Source organism: Leucopleurus acutus, assembly GCF_964270905.1.
Source record: "Leucopleurus acutus genome assembly, chromosome: 16".
Lineage (NCBI taxonomy): Eukaryota > Metazoa > Chordata > Mammalia > Artiodactyla > Delphinidae > Leucopleurus > Leucopleurus acutus.
The window spans coordinates 60,133,639-60,152,682 of NC_139158.1; the positions used below are offsets into that span (position 1 = coordinate 60,133,639).

At 53.0% G+C, this 19,044-nt stretch overlaps 1 protein-coding gene across 1 annotated transcript in view; it reads left to right on the top strand.

Annotated features, from left to right (window-relative positions):
* ANGPT4 (angiopoietin 4) overlaps positions 1 to 19,044 on the top strand; it is a gene marked incomplete at both ends in the record, with an annotated part of 39,016 nt that overhangs the window by 11,574 nt on the left and 8,398 nt on the right. Inside the window, 4 exons of the mRNA XM_082856745.1 lie at positions 8,040 to 8,195; positions 9,649 to 9,770; positions 12,534 to 12,766; positions 16,402 to 16,517. Of these exons, the coding sequence (XP_082712871.1) occupies positions 8,040 to 8,195; positions 9,649 to 9,770; positions 12,534 to 12,766; positions 16,402 to 16,517 (627 nt within the window). The remainder of the gene's footprint in view (positions 1 to 8,039; positions 8,196 to 9,648; positions 9,771 to 12,533; positions 12,767 to 16,401; positions 16,518 to 19,044) is intronic.

The following is a 19,044-nucleotide window of genomic DNA, read 5'->3' on the forward strand; positions in this document are numbered from 1 at the left end:
GAGAAGCTCCCTCACTGGCTCAGAAAGCAAACACCAAAGCTGTGACTGGACCAGCGCCTGACTCTCAGCGCCATGCACCAGGCCCACACTGGACTCAGCGCTCCAGCTGGAAGGTTGGCGGAGCCGGGCCTGTGCCGGGAATCGCAGCTTGAGCTGAGAGTTGAAAAGCGCATTCCTCCTCAACAGCCCGCTGGTCCCTGACACTCTCCACTCCTGGCTCCCTGCCCACTCACTCTGCTTACTCTGAGCCCTGACCCAGAAGAAAAGCAACAGAATCTCCTGCAGGGAGGAAAAGAGCCTAGGAAGTCTGGGCCTGGCGACTCAGGAAAAACAAGACAACCCCCTCTGCCTTGGGCCAAGGGGTCAGGGCCTGTGTGGGCCCCGAGGGGACGGGAGGGGCTGGAGCCAGGCAGAGGAGGAGTGGCCAACCTTGGCCGTCAGGCTCACAGCCACAAAGTTACTTCCATCGGGAAAATGAGGAAACTGAAGCCTGGGGATGGCAGGGCAGGATGTGATGGGCCAGGCAAAGGGGGCAGGGCCGGCGAGAAAGAGGGTCTAACATCTGTGACCTCTGCGAAAGCAGTACAGTAGTTCCGGTCATCTGTTGTGGCATAATGCATCACCCTAAGGTGTTCAGCAAGTTAGAGTAACCACAAACATTTATTATCTCTCACAGTTTCTGAGAGTCAGGAATCGGGAGCCCCTTACCAAGGTAGCTCCAACTAGGGTTTTTTTCCATGTAGTTACACTCGGATGTCAGCCGGGGCTGTGGTCATCTGAAGGCTTGACTAAGGCTGGAGGATCAGCCTCTCAGGTGGCCCCAGCACAGGGCCGGGAGGGTGGTACTAGCTGCTGGTGGGAGCCCTCTGTTCCTCTCCAGATGGGTCCCTCCTCAGGGCTGCTTGAGGGTCCTCAGGACATGGGGGCCAGCTTCCCCCCGAGCAAGAGATTCAAGAGGGGGCAAAGCAGAAGCCACAATGTGACGATGTCACCACGGGCTCACCACCAACATCTCTCCAGTTTCCTGTTGGTCACACTGGCCAGTCTGACTACACTGGGGCATGAGTACTGGGAGGGTGATTGGGGCTGCCATGAAGTCTGGCTGCTACAAGCAGCCCACTGGAGTGGTGAAGGCTGTGGTCTCAGGAGCCCAAAGGCCTGGGTCCCAAGCCAGCCTCTGCCACTCCCAAGCTGTGAGACTTGGGGGACGGGCTCATCTTCTCCGTGCTTCTTTTCCTCGTCTGTGAAATGGGAGCGATGAGACCAAGGACTAAACGGGCTAAGTAAAGCCCTTGGGGCCACACCCGGCACCCCTCCTCAAGCAGGAACCAGCCTGCCCTGGTTACCGCTCTCTCCCCAGTGCCCCGCAAGAGTCCTGGCACTTCTGAATGAGTGTGTTGAACAGACGAATGGGCCCCGAGACTGTGTCAGGTTTCTGGAACATTTCCCCTGCAGATACCACAAGCTGGCTCCCTCCCTTGCCGTGGGCCTCCCTCAGCTCCTGCCCCCCTGCCCTCCAGTCTCTGTGCGGCATTTCTTCCCCTTTTCTTACTGTCCTTGAACCAGTGGTCTCCCCACACTCTGGCCCTCTGGCCATACTTCTCACGGGGCTCCAGGGGCCGCTGGGGCTGGGTTAGGACGTCCAAACTTATTTCTAGCAGCCAAACGATGATTCAGTGGAAATCCGGTGCTCCTTACATAGAATGGACCTATTTGTTCTTTTTAACAAATAGTTTCTGAGCACCTCTTATGTGTCTGGCACTGTTAGAGGCACAGAGGGCGTGGCCATGAACAGGGCAACCCTGTGCTCCTGGGCTGATATTCCTGTGGGGGGAAGAGACAAATAGGAGATGACTGCAGTGATTTCAGATGCGTGACATGCTGTGAAGAAACCACAGTCATGGCAGGTGGAGTAGGGCTGGGGTGCAGTTACCTTTGATGGGGTGGCCAGGGAACGCTTCTCAGAGGAGGTGACACTTATGGGCAGACCTGAAAGTCAGAAGGGAGCTGACAGGAGAAGCTCTGGGAGCTCCTGAGATAGGGGCGTGTGGATGTGTGTTGGAGGATTGGAGTAGGTAACACCCTGGCTCAGGACCCCTCCTCCAGACGCAGTGTGGGAACGACAGACACAGCCTCTGCCCAGGGCAGTTTGTCCACATCACTAGTGTACACACCCTTAAACTCGGCAGTTCTGGTTTAAGGGATTTATCCCCAAGCAGCCTTGCAAGAGAGTTAATGACAAGTGAACAGGATGTTCCCAGCAGCCCTGGTGTCATGGCAAAAGCCTGGAAATAACCTACAGCCCAGCTGTAAACAAACAGTGGGAGGCTGTTAAAACAGCAAGGCGAGTCTCCCTGGATGAATCTAGAACAATCTCCAAAGTATATTAAGAAAAAAGACGCAGGGTGCAGCACGGTGAGCTGACATTTTTATAGACTAAAAGCGGGGGGATATAAGCATACTTACTGCTGGTACATGCTTAGAGTTTCTCTGAGAGGAAACCTGGAAGCCCCTTCAGTGGCCTGTGAGTAGGGGAAACAGGGCAGGGCTTATATTACCCATCAGAAAATTTTAAATTAAAATTACAAAAATTTGCGTTTAAATTGAAACACATACACAAAACCATCAAAGCTCTGACCTTCCAGATGTCCATATGTCTGGCTAGACAGGGCAGTAGCTCCTGTGTGTAACTTCCTGCAAGTTACTTTCCTGATTGGGGCCTCAGTTTCCCTGTATGTGAAATGGGGCTGGGCTGACTGGGCCCTGCACGTCCTCCAGGCTCGCCAGGTCTCTGCTCCTGTATCCCTCCCTGCCCGGGGCCCAGTGCCTGAGGGACCCCTGCCGAAGCCCTTTCTCCTTCCTTAGGCTCTAATCTCTGCCCTTCCTCCCCTGGGGCCAAGGTTCAGCCTGTCCTGCTTCACCCTAATTCCCATCCCAAGATGGGATGCTCAAGGAATAATTTCTGAGTGAATACATGAATGAAACTCAGAGGGTGAGGGATTAGCTTGAGGAAACACATTTATTATTATAACACATTTTTATGTGGGACATTTTATAGAACCTTGTGTGGCTAGGTTTGTTTCATATTGAGATATAGTCTCAATATGTGGATACGGTGAAATTCACTCTTTTAATGTACAGTTCTATGAATTTTGACAAATGTATATAGTCGTGTAACCACCATCACATGATATAGAATATTGCCAGCACCCCAAAAATTTCCCCTGTGTCCCCTTGCTGTGAATCCCTACCCCCGGGCCCTAGCCCCTGACAACAGCTAATTCTGACTTTTCCAGAAAGTCATATAAATACAATCCTACAGCATGTAGCCTTTTGAGTCTGGCTTTTCTCGTGCAGCATAATTGGAGATGCCTCCATGCTGTCGCATGCGTCAGTAATTCGTTCCTTTTAATTGCTGAGCAGAGTTCATTGGATGAATGGAGCACAGCTGTTTACGCATTGACCAGTTGAAGTCTTTTTCATTTAGATAATGCAGGAGCAAAGCTGGCTTGAGCAGATCCCCTTGGCCACTGAGGCTGCTCATGCCTACATGCTCGTCCCTAGTGTGTCCGAGGTAGCCTCCTTCCTCCCCCAGCCCCTGCCTGTCAAAACTCCTTTCCTCTCCTTCAAGGCCCTTTTCAAATGCCCCCTCCCCAACGAGGAGCAGGGTTTACTGTCCCCGTGTCAAAGGTTGGTAAAGTGAGGCTCAGAGAAAGGTAGCCCTCACCTGCTAGAGGCCCACAGCTAGAGCGTAGCAGAGCCAGAAGTCAAACCCAGGGCCAAGGGGAGAGGGAGTAGCTCAAGGGCCAAAGATCAGCCTCTTTGCAGGCCAGAGGGGTGGTGGGAGTTCAGAGCCCCATTCCCCCCATCTCAGCCCTGAGAGTTTACCAGCATGAGGGTGGCAGAGAATGGGGAGGTCCAGTCCTGCGTGGGGGGGGGGGGGGGGGCGTGGCAGATCCCACCAGGGCCTGTTTCTCCATGGGGGTCCTTCCTCCACCCTTCCAGCTGGTGCCTGAGCCCAGGCTGGGCCCAGCGCCCACCACACAAGCTGACATCAGTCACCAGAGCTGCGGGCTGGCTGAACGGTGCCCAGATCACCCATCCTAGGGCCCATGAGCATGCGTGGCAAATTGGGTGATGGGCCCCAGCTGTGGGTGGCCTTCGCCCCACCCAGCCATTGGCAGCCACAGGACAAGTGGGGGACTAATAAGAGTGCTTAAGGAGCTCCCATCGCTCGAGAGGATCCCAAGCTACCCTGCTCTGCAGACCTGAGGAGTCTTGGAACACAGCCCACCAGCTGGTGACCTTCGACAATTCTTCTGGGTCTCACTTTGACCATCTGCAAATGAGACTCTTGGGGGAGAGGCTTGAGAAGGTCTCATGGCAGGAATAAACTTGCTGTTTGTGTGGAGCAGAAGCTCAGGGCCTGGGAGTCTATATTTTAAACCAGGCTTGTGACACATGGGATAGTCTGAGAGCAGCCTCAGTATAGCTCTGCTTACCCTTGTGCACATGAATGCACGCTGGGCCACATGTTAGAATCCCCAGAGTATTGATAGAGGCATGGCGGGGAGGCTGACCTGTGGGTATGCTGGCAGCCTCGCCCAAGGTGCAGGGAAGCGAACAGATTGGCAACTCACATTAGGATCATAGTGACCAGAACTTGCTAGTGGATTGAGTGCGGTGGGTGACAGAAAGAGTCAAGGATGGAGTCTGGGTTTGGGGCTTAAGTACTGAGTGAGGCCATTTACTGTGATGGGAAAGAGGGAGGAGAATGGGGTGGACAGGCAGGGACGGGGTGCTGTGGGAGCTGGGGAATCAAGGGTTATATGTTGGATGCTTCTGCCTGAGATGCTTTTGGAAGCCCGGGTGGTGATGGCAAGCTGGTGGGACATTCAGGGGAGAAATCCGGGTGGGATGGAGACCGCGCAGTCAGCACGTAGGGGGATGTGAAAATCCTAGGACCCACTGGAGTGGCAGGACCCTGATGCCTCTGGGGCCTTGGGCACTTTGCCATCTGGTCCTGGGGGGAGCTTATGGACCCTTTTTCAGACTACTACTTTTTTGTTTTGGTTTTTTTTTTGCATTACGCGGGTCTCTCACCGCTGGGGCCTCTCTCGCCGTGGAGCACAGGCTCCGGACGCGCAGGCTCAGCGGCCATGGCTCATGGGCCCAGCCACTCCGCAGCATGTGGGATCTTCCCGGACCGGGGCACGAACCCGCGTCCCCTGCATCGGCAGGCGGACTCTCAACCACTGCGCCACCAGGGAAGCCCCAGAATATTACTTTTAAATGCATAAAATAAAAGCCTAAGAACACCCAGTGATAATGCGATTATAATCAAAACATTAAAAATTAAATCTGTGCCATAGTTGTCACATTATCCAGTGGTGGGTTTGAGAATGTCTGTCATTCTGAAGTGATGATCACTATCATATTTTAAGATAATGTAACATCGGTGCTGTGATGTGAAAATATTTGTGATTTCTATTGGTAATGAAGTTGTACAATCAACTAACAGTGCTATGATTTGGGGCCTATGCTCATAATTGAAGGAAATACCAAATTTTAATTACAGGTTAGTGAACAGACATGTAATTTTTCTCTCATCCAAGTTCATGGACCCCCTAAATTCTCTTCACAGGCCCTGTGGTCCCCCATTAAGCACCCTTGATCTAGGGAGAGAACGTAAACACCCTTGACGAGGGCCCAGGATGGGGCTCATGAGAGCTCCTTAAGAAGCCTTAAAAAGGAGGACTCAGAGAGGGGGTGATGGGAGGGGAGGGCAAAGGACGGAGGAGGGGAGAAGGAAAACTCAAGGAGGGTACATCTGGGAAATACTTCCAGAAAAAGGGAGCGGCCCCATGGGTTGACTGCTGCTGAGGTGGAGGGTAAGCTGAGGGCACAGAAGTGTCCCCTGACCCTCCCTTGTCAAGGAGGGTTATAACAAGGTGCGTTAAAGAGTGAAGGGGCTCCCTGGGGCTGAGGATAGGTCGGCGGGTGCGCAGGATTCAACAATATGGATTGTATTTTTTTCTTGAGTGTGGTAGATACACAGATTTTAATGTACTATTCTTTATGCTTTTGTGTGTGTGCGTGAAGTACACCATAATGATATTATTAATTTTTTTAAAGGTGGGGACTTCCTGGTGGTCCAGTGGTTAAGACTCCATGCTTCCACTGCAGGGGGCAAGGGTGATCCCTGGTTGGGGAACAAAGATCCCGCATGCCACAGCCCCAAAATTAATTTAGTTATTTATTTATTAAAAATAAAAAAATGAAAAGGTGAGCGTGGGAATGGAGGTGAAAATGGAGACAACTTGTTCAAGAAGTGTTGTTGTTTGGGGGAGCAGAGAAACTGGAGACACAGATAGAGGGGGCTGTGGAGTCAAGGATTTTTTTTTCTTTAATTTTTAGCTGGGAGCCCTTGGAGCACATGTGTGTGCTGGGGGAGGTGGGGCGCTCATGGTGCAGAGGAGGAAAGAAGGCGCCAAAGGGACAAAGGCTTGAGAAGCTCGGATGTACTTGTCTCCCTGGTCCTCAAGTCCCCTTGGTGACCTCTGCACCACGGGTTCTCACACTTAAGCAAGCATCAGCTGGCTGGGCCTCTCCGCAGAATTTCTGATTCAGTAGGTCTGGAGTGGGGCCTAGAAACTTGCATTTCTCACAAGCTCACTGGCGATGCTGCCACAAGGACTACAAGTTTAGAACCACTGCTCTAGTCAACACCACTGGCACCCCCTTCAGGATTTAACATTGCACTACAATGGACCATGCCCCTTTTAAAGCACTCAGGGGAGGAAGGTGTGGGAGCAGACACTTGAGATGGAAGAGACTAAGGAAGAAGCAGCTGGAACCTGACCCCCAGCCAAGGTCACTGCCTCTCTCTTGGAAGCACCAGTCTTCCCAGGGACCCTGGGAGCTGCCCTTTTGGACCTCCTGGAAGACTGACAGGAGAAGGGAAGGAGCCAGGGCTGAGGGATAGAGACTGCGGCAAGAGGCCAGCCAGTGTGCCAAATGGAGAAGGAGTGGAGGAGGGGCACCGGCTCTCTGCCTTCAGGCACTGAGCCCTGAGAACATGCTGTTCACCTTTGCAATTGGATCCTGGTCTCACACCACACCAGTTTTCTCCTGCTCTTGGGAAAGAGAGCTGCCCTGTCAAAGAAATGAATATTAGCTTGTCAGATCCCAAAACATCTGAGCTGGGAGAACCCTTGGAGACTGGCCAGTTCAGCTCCATTTCACAGATGGAGGGGGCCAGAAAATAGAAAGTCCAGCTTGGTTGATGGACCTGCAAACTCTTGTACGGGGAAAGATGCATCCCCACTTCCTGCTACGGACTCAGCCCTAGGAAGCGGGGTAACGGGCATGACACTGGGCGCTATGCTCTGACCCTTGCTGCTTCCTCTTTTCATCGACTCATTGAACACATTTTTTTTGAGCACCCACTGTAAGCTAAGCATTGTGCTAGATATGGAGATAAAGCAAGTCAAAGCCCCTTGCTTCATGGCACTGACATTCCAAGGGTAAATTTTAAAAGGCAATAGACAGATAAATATGTAATACGAAGTCAGGGAGTGATAAGTGGTAGGAAGAGACCTGAAATGACATGAGGGAGTGAGCCTTGTAGATGGTGTGTGAGTGGGGAGGATCCACACAGAGGGAATAGCATGTGCAAAGGCCCTGAGGTGGTGTGTGCTTGCTCTGTTGGAAGGGTGTTACAGAGGCCAGTGTGTCTGGAGCGGAGTGAGGGAGAGAAGGCAAGGAGAGGAAATCAGAGTGGTAGCAGGAGGCCAGGTCATGAAAGAACCTGTGGTCAGAGAGGATTTTGGCTTTCCCTCTGAGTGAGACAGGAACCCTGGGAGGGTTTTGAGCAGAGGAGAAATGTGATTTGACTTAGGTTTAACAGGATCCCTCTGGCTGCTGAGTGGAGGATGCCCCTGGTTGCTCTATGTCCTTCCATGGGGATATATGGAAGGGACAGGCGCCTTCCCCCAGGCCCTACCCATGACCCCAGCCCACCGTCTGTCTCCCCACAGCTAGAAAGGTACATCCAGATGAACCTGAGGTTGGAGCTGGCGCAGGCCCAGCAGCACATGGTCCAGAACCAGACAGCCACCATGCTGGAGCTGGGCACCAGCCTCCTGAACCAGACCACCGCCCAGACCCGCAAGCTGACCGACGTGGAGGCTCAGGTACCGGAGGGTGAGGGGGCAGCACTGGGGGGCCTGTGGCAGGCCAGGCTGGCTCACAGCCCCAGTCATCTTGCCCTGACCCCTGTCCCTGGGTGAGGTCAGGGCCTCCTCTGACCCTGTAGCCTCCTGGGCTCCTCCCTGATGACCCCGTTACAAAACGTTCTCCCACCAGGCCATGAGCCCAGGGTAGGGAGAGGGGGGAGGGTAGACACTGGGTTTGGCTCTTCTGCCTCTGTGACTCCAGTGTCCGGGTCCGTGCTGGGCACTGGGATGAGGGGATGCCGCAGCACACACCCCCCAGAGGACTCACAGTGCTCCAGGGGAAGGTGGATAATAAACAATTCATTAGAACTCAGGGGGCCAGTGACTCTGAAAGAGGAGGCCACAGGGAGCAGCGGAGAGGGAAGGAGAGGACAGGAGTATAAATAAGAGGGTAAGTGAATGGCTGAAAAGACACTGACAAATGGGCACATGTTTGTTAAACCCTACTATGTACCAGGCACTGTTGGATGGGCCTGGTTCTAGTTTACAGCAGTAAACAAAACAGGCGTGGAGCCTTACCCCCATGAAGCTTCCTTTCTAATGAGCACCAAGAAAACAAACAGGATAAATAACATGTGTGTGAGACGGGGGTAGCACTAGGGAGAAAGTGGCATGGACGAGATCAGTGGGGAGTGTGCGCCGGGAGTGGCGGGAGGGGTGGGTTGCAACTTTAGACAGTACGGCCAGGAAGGCACCACTGGGAGGGTAGGATTGGAGCCAGGCTTCCTGGGAGAACCTTCCCGACCGGGAGAATGGTATATGCAAAGGCCCAGGGGTGGAACGGTGCTGGCAAGCTCCAGGAGCATCAGGGAGGCCGGTATGGCTGGAGTGACCCAGGGAGACTAGTGGGCTCAGACAGGTGATGGGGGCAGATGGCATCACAGGGCTTTGCAGGCCACTGCCGTGTGAGGTGGGAGCCGCAGGGAGAGCATAGGGGCTGCTTTTTAAGTCTACCTCAGACTACCAAGCAGCCAAGGGCTGCAGGAAGCAAGGGCAGGAGCAGAGAGCCCGGTGAGTAGGCTGGCCCGGGTACGGCGGGAGATGGAGGCCGGGGCCTGAGTGGGGGCGGAGAAGCGCAGGGAAGTGGTCAGGTACCCATTTGGAAGGCGGAGCTGATGGGACCTGCTGATGGATTAGATATGGGGGGGTGGGTCAAAGTTGACCTCTGCTGGGGTCCGAGCAGCAGGAGGAATGGAACTGCCATGCAGTGGTGGGGAAGAGTAAATTTAAGAAGCAGATCAAAAGCTCAGTTAGGGTCTGTGAGTGAGTGAGAAAATACTGAGAAGGTGGAAATAGGTCAGCAAGTTTCTGGAATGGCAGGGCCCAAGGTCAGGTGTTGTGGCTGCTGGCAGGGCTCCTGCAGGGCTTACATGGACCCCCACCTCCCCCCACCCCCCACTCGCCGGGGCAGGTCCTGAACCAGACATCGAGAATGGAGATCCAGCTTCTGGAGACGTCACTGTCCACCAACAAGCTGGAGAGGCAGCTGCTGCTGCAGGGCCATGAGCTCCACCGGCTGCAGGGCCACAGCAGGTGGGCACTGGCACCCTGGCACTGTACAGGGACAAGGGTTGGGACCAGGGCTGAGGGCCAGGGCCAGCTGGGACCCAAGTGGGCTTGAGACCAAGGGTGAGCACCAGAGCCAGCCAGGGTTGGGCTCGGGCCGGGGCCGAGGTCGGAAGTTGGACTTGGGCTACTGCCTGGGCTGGGGGGTGGGGCCAGAGCTAGGGGCCTGGATTAAGACTGGAGTGAGGGGACACTTGGGGGACTAGAGCTGGAGCTAAAGCTGGGTCGTGACCAGGGCTGGGGGAAAGACTGAAACCAGGGCTGGGGATCAGACTGAAGCCGAGAGTGAATGTGGACCCTGGGGCTGGCGGCCAGGCAGGCATGGGGCCTGGCTATCCCGTCCTGGGTGGGACAGGGGACAGGCATTTTCCTGGGGCTCAGGACACGCTGATTCTTTCTCTGTTCTTTCTATCTTTCCCTCTCTCTCTCTCCCTCTCTCTTTCTTCCCTTCTTTTCTTTCTTCCTTTATTTATTTCATAAATTTTTAACAGCTTTATTGAACTACCATTTACATACCATACAATTCACCCTGTACATTTTAATTTGATTTACTTATTTGCAAACAAATAAATCTGATCTCATCTACCAACTCTCCTTCCCAGAAGCAACCACAGTGACCAGTTTCTTTTCTGCATTAGCAGACAGTCTCTGCATTTATAAGCAAAGACACACAAGGGGAACACCCTTTAAATTACAAAGAAAGAAAGAGTCCTGGGGTACAGATAAGGCAGAGAGACATGGACCTCTGAAGCTGATTTCATCTTGGTTTCGAGCTGAGTAGAGAAAACACTGCCAAGGTCTGGCTGCTGGAGGAGGCACTGAAGCAGCCACAAGCCCTGTGTACAGGGCGAGATGTTACTGTTGCTCACATGCTGGGTCAAGATAAGGCATAAGGGGCTTCCCTGGTGGCGCAGTGGTTGAGGGTCCGCCTGTCGATGCAGGGGACACGGGTTTGTTCCCCGGTCCGGGAAGATCCCACATGTCGCAGAGCGGCTGGGCCCGTGAGCCATGGCCGCTGAGCTTGTGCGTCCGGAGCCTGTGCTCCGCAACAGGAGAGACCACAACAGTGAGAGGCCCGCGTACCGCAAAAAAAAAAAAAAAAAAAAAAAAGAAAAGGCATAAAGGTCCTCCAGCTCCCTGTGACCTGAGGACCGTTAATGATAGTTTGTGTAACTTCTTATTCTTACTCTCCACCCTGAGGGGGGAAGGACTGGGACACTATCAATCACTCTGAATTGAATTACCCAGTGCCTAGAGACCAGTGAAGATTGAGGATATGATCAATAAGCTCTTGGCCCATGGAGACAGCTAAAATTCTAGAATCCAGTGTGCCCAAATTCTCTCTTTTCCTGCGGCATAATTTGGGGTCCAGGGAAAATTCCTCCTGCCCTGGCTGGACTCATTTTCTTAGTCTGGAGAATGGGTTGGCATAGCCTCATGTATAGGAAGACATCTCCCTCCTACCCCTATCCCTCAGCCACCCACCCACCCACAGCAGAGGCAAATATGTACGCACAGTCCCTTTTTAAACCCAAGTGAAGCAGACTACTCCTCGGCACGTTGGTTTTTGGTCTCATTTTTTCAGTTATCCTAGAGATGGTTCCGTAACTGCATGACACACTTGCCCGTTCTTTCCTCCAGCTGCATAATGTTTCACTGTGTGGCTGTCCCCGCATTTATTTCCCAGTCCCCAGTTAATGGGTATTGAGGTTGTTCCAGTCTTTTACGATTCCAACCAGTGACGCTATGAATAACATTCCCATATCTTATTGCACACACATGTGAGCAAATCTGTGGGATAAAATGCCAAAAGTGCAAGAGCTGAGTCAAAAGCTTCTTTCTTTTTTAAGACTCTTTTTTTTAAAACTCATTACAAAAATGCCTCATGCTCATTAGACAGTCTTACTTATCAGACAATAGAGACCTGTGCAGAATGAAAGGGAAGGTCAGTCCCCTCCACCCACCCCCTCCTCTCCACCCCCATCTGCTCAAACCTGCTCTGCAGAAGTAACAGCACTTAGTGGATTTTCTTTCACATTCGCTAGAAACACAGGCGCCACTATGTCCTTCCACGTGTCCATCCGCGCCTTTTCCTATAAGCTCCCCAGTATCCCTCTACATTTACATTAATACCTTTTTCTTTCTCTTTTAATTTCCCACATGTGGGGTTAGACTAGAGGTACTGATGCGCCAGGGCGCCCACTCCAAGTCCCCGGCATCTTTCCAATTCTGCGCAAATGCTCTCAGCCTCCTTCCCCTTCACCGCTCCAGAACATTTCCAGGGACACCAGAACAGAACAGACTCAGCCAGTCCTGGCCGTTGGCATTTTGGCTGTTTTGTTTTTCCCTATTACGACCCATCCTCCAAAGGGCATTCATGCCCGTGCTCCCTGGAGGTTATCTCTGGTAAGTGGACTGCTAGGTCAAAGGGCACGCATATTTGGGATTTGATAATGGCTACCAGGTTGCTGCTGTGTCCCTCCCACCCCACCTCTTTCCTCTACTGGACTCCAATCCATTTTACTCCAATGCCAGGTCTCTCTTTCCTCCCCTCCTCACTCTGTGCTATCTGTGGGCACGGACCTCCGGGCTGTGTAACCCTGGGCGGGACGCTACCGCTCTGAGCCTCAGTGTGGGTCTGAGTCTCACTCCCGGGCCCAGGGGAAAGCCCGCGAGTGTGACTGCAAGGTGGGGACGGCGGGTTCACGCCTGTGCGCCCCCGCCCCGCAGCGCGCTGGAGACGCGGGTGCAGGCCCTGGAGACGCAGCAGCAGGCGGAGCTGGCCAGCCTCCGCGGCGAGAAGGAGCGGCTGCGGCGCCTGCTGGGACGCCAGAGCGGCGCCCTCGCCGGCCTTGAGCGCAGCCTGCGCGCCGCCAGCAGCAACTCTAGCCTCCTGCAGCGCCAGCAGAGCCAGCTGCTGGAGTCGGTGCAGCGCCTGGTGCGCGTCGTGGCCCAGGGCCCGGGTGAGCAAAGGGGGCCCGCCAGGTGCGGCAGGAGGGGAGGAGAGGGGTGGGAGACCCCGCTTACTCTCCCGGTTCACGCCAGTCCTGGAAGCTACCTCGGGAAAGACCACCCCCCGCCCCCACCTATGAAACAGGAATAACACCAAACAGCAGTAATAATGGTGACGACAACAGTCCTAAGAGGAACCAGTCCAGACTCTTGCCCCGACTCCACGTGTGACCTTGACCGGCGTTCGTTTCCCCATGCGTTTAATGGAGGTGATGATAATAAGAAGGATACCACCAGCCCAGACTGAGGAGTCCGGGGTCCAGGATCCACCCTCCATCCTCACTTGCTTGGGCTTGCCTCCCTCCCCAGGCCTCAGTTTCCCTATCTGCAGAATGGAGAGGTTGGACTCAATGCCTCCCAAGGACTTCTCTCACCCTAATGCCCCCTGCCCCTAAGCCCTAGAGGGCCAAACGGAAGTGGGGAGGCACCTGTGGCCCAGGCTTCTGAGAAAGGAGGACAATGGCCGGCCCCGCTCCCCAGCCCTCACTTCTAATGGGACCGACTTCAATCACTCAGTCAACAAGCACTTACCGCGCCAGACCCGGTGCTGGTGCTGCGGATACAGCTGTGAACAGCAGAGTTCCACAGCTGTCTCTTGCAAAAGATGCCCAACCCCCGTCTGTGGGTCTCTGAGGGAAGGAGGAGGAAATACATATTTGTTAAGTGCCTACTATGTGCTAGATACCCTGCCAGCAGTGTTCCTGAAGTTTCCAGTGGTTAAGAGTCCGCCTGCCAATGCAGGGGACATGGGTTCGATCCCTGGTCCTCCGGGAAGATCCCACATGCCGTGGGGCAACTAAGCCCGTGCTGCAACCACTGAAGCCCACGTGCCTAGAGCCCGTGCTCCACAGTAAGAGAAGCCACCGCAATGAGAAGCCCACGCCCCACAAGGAAGAGTAGCCCCCGCTCGCCACAACTAGAGAAAGCCCGCGCGCAGCGACGAAGACCCAATGCAGCCAAAAAAAAACAAAAAGCAATAGTGATGGATTCCAGACACTATGGGTGGCAGCGATTTAGAGACAGAGGATGGCACCATGGCTCCATCTAAGTTGGGCAGGTCCCACCAGATAGGGGTGTGAGGCCTGAGGTGGCCACAGGCAAGAGAGGTGAACACCTTCCAAACCATGAGATTAGGAGTGACTCGAACCCATCACTGGCTTGTGCATAGAGCCGTAGCAATGAGGCTGCCTAAATCAATCCTGTAGCAAAGGCACGGGGCCTGGGCCCAACACTTCTCCCCACAGGCTCACCGCTAACTCAGTCTCCAGCTGTGGCCCAATGTCTGCTCACCAGTCTGGGTGAGAGGTTGTATAGGGGACTTTGCCTCAGGCCCCCTTTGACCAAACGCCTGTCCTGCCCTACTGTCACCAGGGAGAGGCACTACGGGTTGTTTCTCCCTACTGTCTAGATGGAGAAACTGGAGGAAGATTAGTCACCAGGTGTAGAACAGAAGATTGGATGGAGACGGGCACAGGAACCAGGCATCCATGAAGGCCAGCAGGAAGCCTGCACCCCCTCTCTGCACAGCTTTGTCCTAGGCAGGTGGAGGCTGGCAAGGGGTGGAGAACTCAGGGCATTCAGAAGGTTAGAAGGACGGGGGCACAGGTAGAAAAGACCTAACCCATGCATGGCATCAGAAGCAGCATTCGTTAACGAGGTCTGTTTGTCCAACCTTGTATGGGCTCAGTGGTGGAGACCCAAGGGGAGGTGGGTAGTAGGAAAGGTACTGGCTCTCCAGTCAAATGGACCAGAGTTCGAGCTCTGGCTCCTTCACTTACTAGCACTGGCACTTTGCACAGGTCATTTAACATCTCAGAGCCTTGACTTTCCTCACCTATAAAATGGGAATAATAGCTCCTCTCAGAGTTCTGGCACAGAGCATCAGATGAGTTCATACACATGAAGGGGCTGAGCGTGGTGCCTAGGGCCAAAGGGGGTGAAGCTGGTGCAAAGATTAAGCGAGGTCCAGGCTGAGGCCAGACTATGTTGCATGGCAATACTGGTCCATCCTTGCTCTTATGCTCCCTGAAAATACTTTTCCTGGCCCCAGACTGCCCCTGACAGTACCTGGCTAAGAAACACTACAATGCATGGTGGGTATTTCACTTTTATTGCTATGATTGTCGTTAAGGCTATTGTTGTTGACTAAGGAAAACAATAGTGGACAGACCCTGAGAAGAGTGGCTGGAAATCTGAGGCCAGCTCCTAGCTCTGCCCTTTCCTAGCTGGGAAAGTTGGGCCTGTCCCAGCTCGCCTCTAGGCCAGCAACCTACCAGGTTTGGCTAGACTCCAGTTCCCCAGGGACCAGGGGGCTGGCAGACGTGGCCGTGGAGACTCTGCCCAGGGAATGTATGTGCACAGACTGGGATGGATTTGGGGCCTTTGTCCCTTCATTTGTGATCTGGGAATAACAGCCTCATTTCAACAGGGCCTCAGCTTCAGGACCCAGGATCCAGGTTCAAGAATGAGGCCAAAACAGGAAGTCCCACCCCTTGGTAGCTTCCTGGTTCCTCACTGGTCAGGATACCTATCCATCTGGAACTTTAGCCCTATCCTTGGATACCCACCTACCCACAGATTGGTTTCTGGTGGAATCATAGCCCAAACCTCTAATTGGATCCCAAAAAAGGAGCCAGAGAGGGTGTTTGAAACCTCTGTAGTTTATTTACCAACAGTCACTTTTTTCAGGTTAAGCCTGAAGGCCTCCAGGGCCCTGGTGGGATTTGGCCATTAAATTAATATTCTCCCTTAAGGCCAGAGGTCAGCTCCCAGGGAGGGCACAATGAGGGGGACCCACCTAAGAGCTGCAGCTGGTAGAGTGGGCTGTGGAGGGGACCCTGGGTCTCCTACCCGAGACAGCTCCAAGGACAAATCCCCCATAAGACCTGGAGAGAGGGAAAGCCCTGCCCAACCCCTCCCACCTGACCCAGCTGTGTGGCCTTGAGCCAGTTACCTCACTTTTGGGCCTCAGTTTCCTAGTCTGTGAAATGCGGAAGTACCTCAGTGGAGTTCAAGCCCCAATTACCTGTCCTGGAAGACTCTAGCAGCCTCATCTCTGCCCTTCCTGCTTTGAGTCTCATCCCCTCCAATCTCTGTTCTATCCTCTGGCCAGAGGGCTCTTCTTCTGCACAGTCTGGGCTCCTCAGCCTGGCATTCAAGGCTGAAATCTCAGCCTCATCTCTCCTTCTTTAATGTTGCTCTCTGGTCCATCAAACAGCCAGAGCTCCCTCCGGCCTTAGCTCTGGATTTGGGTGGGAGTCATCTCCTCTTTGTGGCCTTAGCCAGATTCCCCTCACCTCACCCCGATCCCTGCACACACAGGACTCTTCCCGCCTTGGAGTCCGTGCATATGCTGTTCCCTCTGCCTGAGACACTCGCCCCTTCTCCACCTGGGTGGCCTCTGCTCCTCATCCAGGCCCCAGCTCACTGTCAGCTCCTCTACGAAACCTTCCCGGGTCGACTACCTCTCCCTATCCCCAACGCCTCCCAGCCCAGAACCTGGCACAGAGCAGACGGGAGTGCCCACCTGACCCCTTCCCTCTCTCCTTAGCTCACTTCCAATTGTTTTTACCTTGTCCCATTGCAGCCTCCATGAGGGCAGCTGAGCAGGTGTTCCAGGACTGTGCAGAGATCCAGCGCTCCGGAGCCAATGCCAGTGGCATCTACACCATCCATGTGGCCAATGTGACAGAGCCCAGAAAGGTTAGGGGGCTCCCGGAGGGCTGAGGCTATCAGAGGGTGCTGAGCCAGAAGACCCGCAGACAGCCCTCCACCCCACCCCGCCCTGCCCCCACCAACGTCACCTCCAGGCCTTGTCCAACAGCTGAGATTCCAGAGAAGGTGGGGGTGAGCCTACCCTCTGGAGCCCCCACTCATTCAGCGTCAGATCATGCGGTTAAAGCAGAAGTTCCCAAAGCTGGCAATGCATCCTTCTCCAGCGTGTTTTCCTGGGATGCTTTTAAGTCGGAATAGCAATAAATGGTTCTGTGTTGGTTCAGATGATGCTGGCTGGTACAGCAAACAAACCGGCAAGCATTTCAGTTCCAGGGGCTTACCACAAAGACGTTTATTTCTAGTCTACCTACAGTCCAGCTGAAGGTAGGTGTGGGAGCTTGCTTTATGTGGGAAATTAGAGACTGGGGCCGATGGAAGCTCCACCATCTTCAGTGAGTGGCTCCCAAGCTTACCCAGAACTTTGAGGCCCAGTTATCAGATGCGTGGGGGGAGGGCAGTCAAGGGAAAATGTGGATGTCAGGAGGGAGGGTTTGGGGGCCAGGCCCAGAAGTGGAAGAGTTTGGAGAACAACTAGCCAGTCTTCCCACTTCATATTCCCTTTTCAGTTTTCTTTCAACCCAGCTGAATATATCAAGGAGGATGGCTCAGATTATCTTCAACAGTTCTCACACACCTGCTAAATCCCCCTTTTAACAAAGAGAGATTAGGCCCTCAATCTCTAGCTAGAATTTTCTAACACTATTTTGTTTTCATTATATATATTTTTACAATTATCTGAATAAAAGCAAGTGTTGCTAATTTTCCCTCTATGGTACTAATAAGATTTCCTTTTAAGATGCATTTAGTCTGAGTATTTATTTATGTAAAAAAAAGACACCTTTTTTTTTTAACATCTTTATTGGAGTATAATTGCTTTACAATGGTGTGTTAGTTTCTGCTGTATAACACAGTGAATCAGCTATACATATACATACATCCCCATATCTCCTCCCTCTTGCGTCTCCCTCCCACCCTCCCTATCTCACCCCTCTAGGTGGTCACAAAGCACCGAGCTGATCTCCCTGTGCTATGCAGCTGCTTCCCACTAGCTATCTATTTTACATTTGGTAGTGTATATATGTCCATGCCACTCTCTCACTTCGTCCCAGCTTACCCTTCCCACTCCCCGTATCCTCAAGTCCATTCTCTATGAAAGATACCAGTTTTTTTGTTGTTGTTGTTGTTGTTGTTGTTGTTGTTTTGTGGTACACGGGCCTCTCACTGTTGTGGCCTCTCCCGTTGTGGAGCACAGGCTCCGGATGCGCAGGCTCAGTGGCCATGGCTCACGGGCCCGGCCGCTCCGCTGTATGTGGGATCTTCCCGGATTGGGGCACGAGCCCATGTCCCCTGCATCAGCAGGCAGACTCTCAACCACTGCGCCACCAGAGAAGCCTGAAAGATACCAGTTTTAAAGTAAATATTTTATATGAAATTAGTTCAGCTATGGTGGAATTTGGATAGGCGTGAATAACTAAAATTTGGGAACACTGATAGAGAGGGAAGAGCTGGCCTGGGAGGCAAGAGATCTGGGCTCAAACCTCAGCTTTACTTTTGACTCATTTGCCTTGAGCAAGTCCCTTCCCTTCTCTGGGCCTCAGTTTCCCTTCCTGCAACTTCTGCTACCCTCACAACAGATGCCACTGTCTTCTCTCCCTGAGCAGACCTTCACCATCTCAGAGCCTTTACTCCTGCTCCCTCCACTGGAAACACTATTCCCACTGATCTCTGTCTGGCAGGCATATCATCATCCAAAGCCTTGTTCCAATGCCACCTCCCCTGGGAAGCTTTCCAGGATTGCCCCATGACTCCTTCTTGGGAACTCTCTTTGTAGCTGCTCAAATGTTCCTATTCAATAGTCTGCTAGCCCTATCAGACCTAGCCCTATCAGTCTGCTAGCCTCCTCCAGACCAAGCCAGCCCTGGGGGTTAATTTATCTCTGATTTGTCTCTGATTCACCTAGTACAGGGGCAGGCACCAAATGTTTCCTCATCAAACATTGAAATGTACTGAGCTGGCTGGAAGAAATAACATGTGAACAAAAGTTAAACTGAAAGATGTGATTGTGGTGGATGGTAAGCTGTTTGAAAGAAAGAATCATTCTGTCTAATCCATATTGGCATTCCCCATGCCTTGAATGGAACCTGGCACCTAGTAAATGCTCAGAAAACATTTATCTGCTGAATGTAATAACATTTCCTTTTTCTTTTTTGTATTTTGGCCATGCCGCCCGGCATGCAGGATGGTTTCCCAACCAGGGATCGAACCTGGGCTTCCACAATGAAAGCACAGAATCCTAACCATTAGGCCACCAGGGAACCCCTGTAATAACATTTCCTGAGTCTACACCATGTGCCAAGCACTTTACATCTCTTGGCATTTAATTCTTACAGCAACCCTGCAATAATAGCGAGTGAAAGGCCTCCATTTACTGAGTTCCTAGCATGTTATGTGCCAG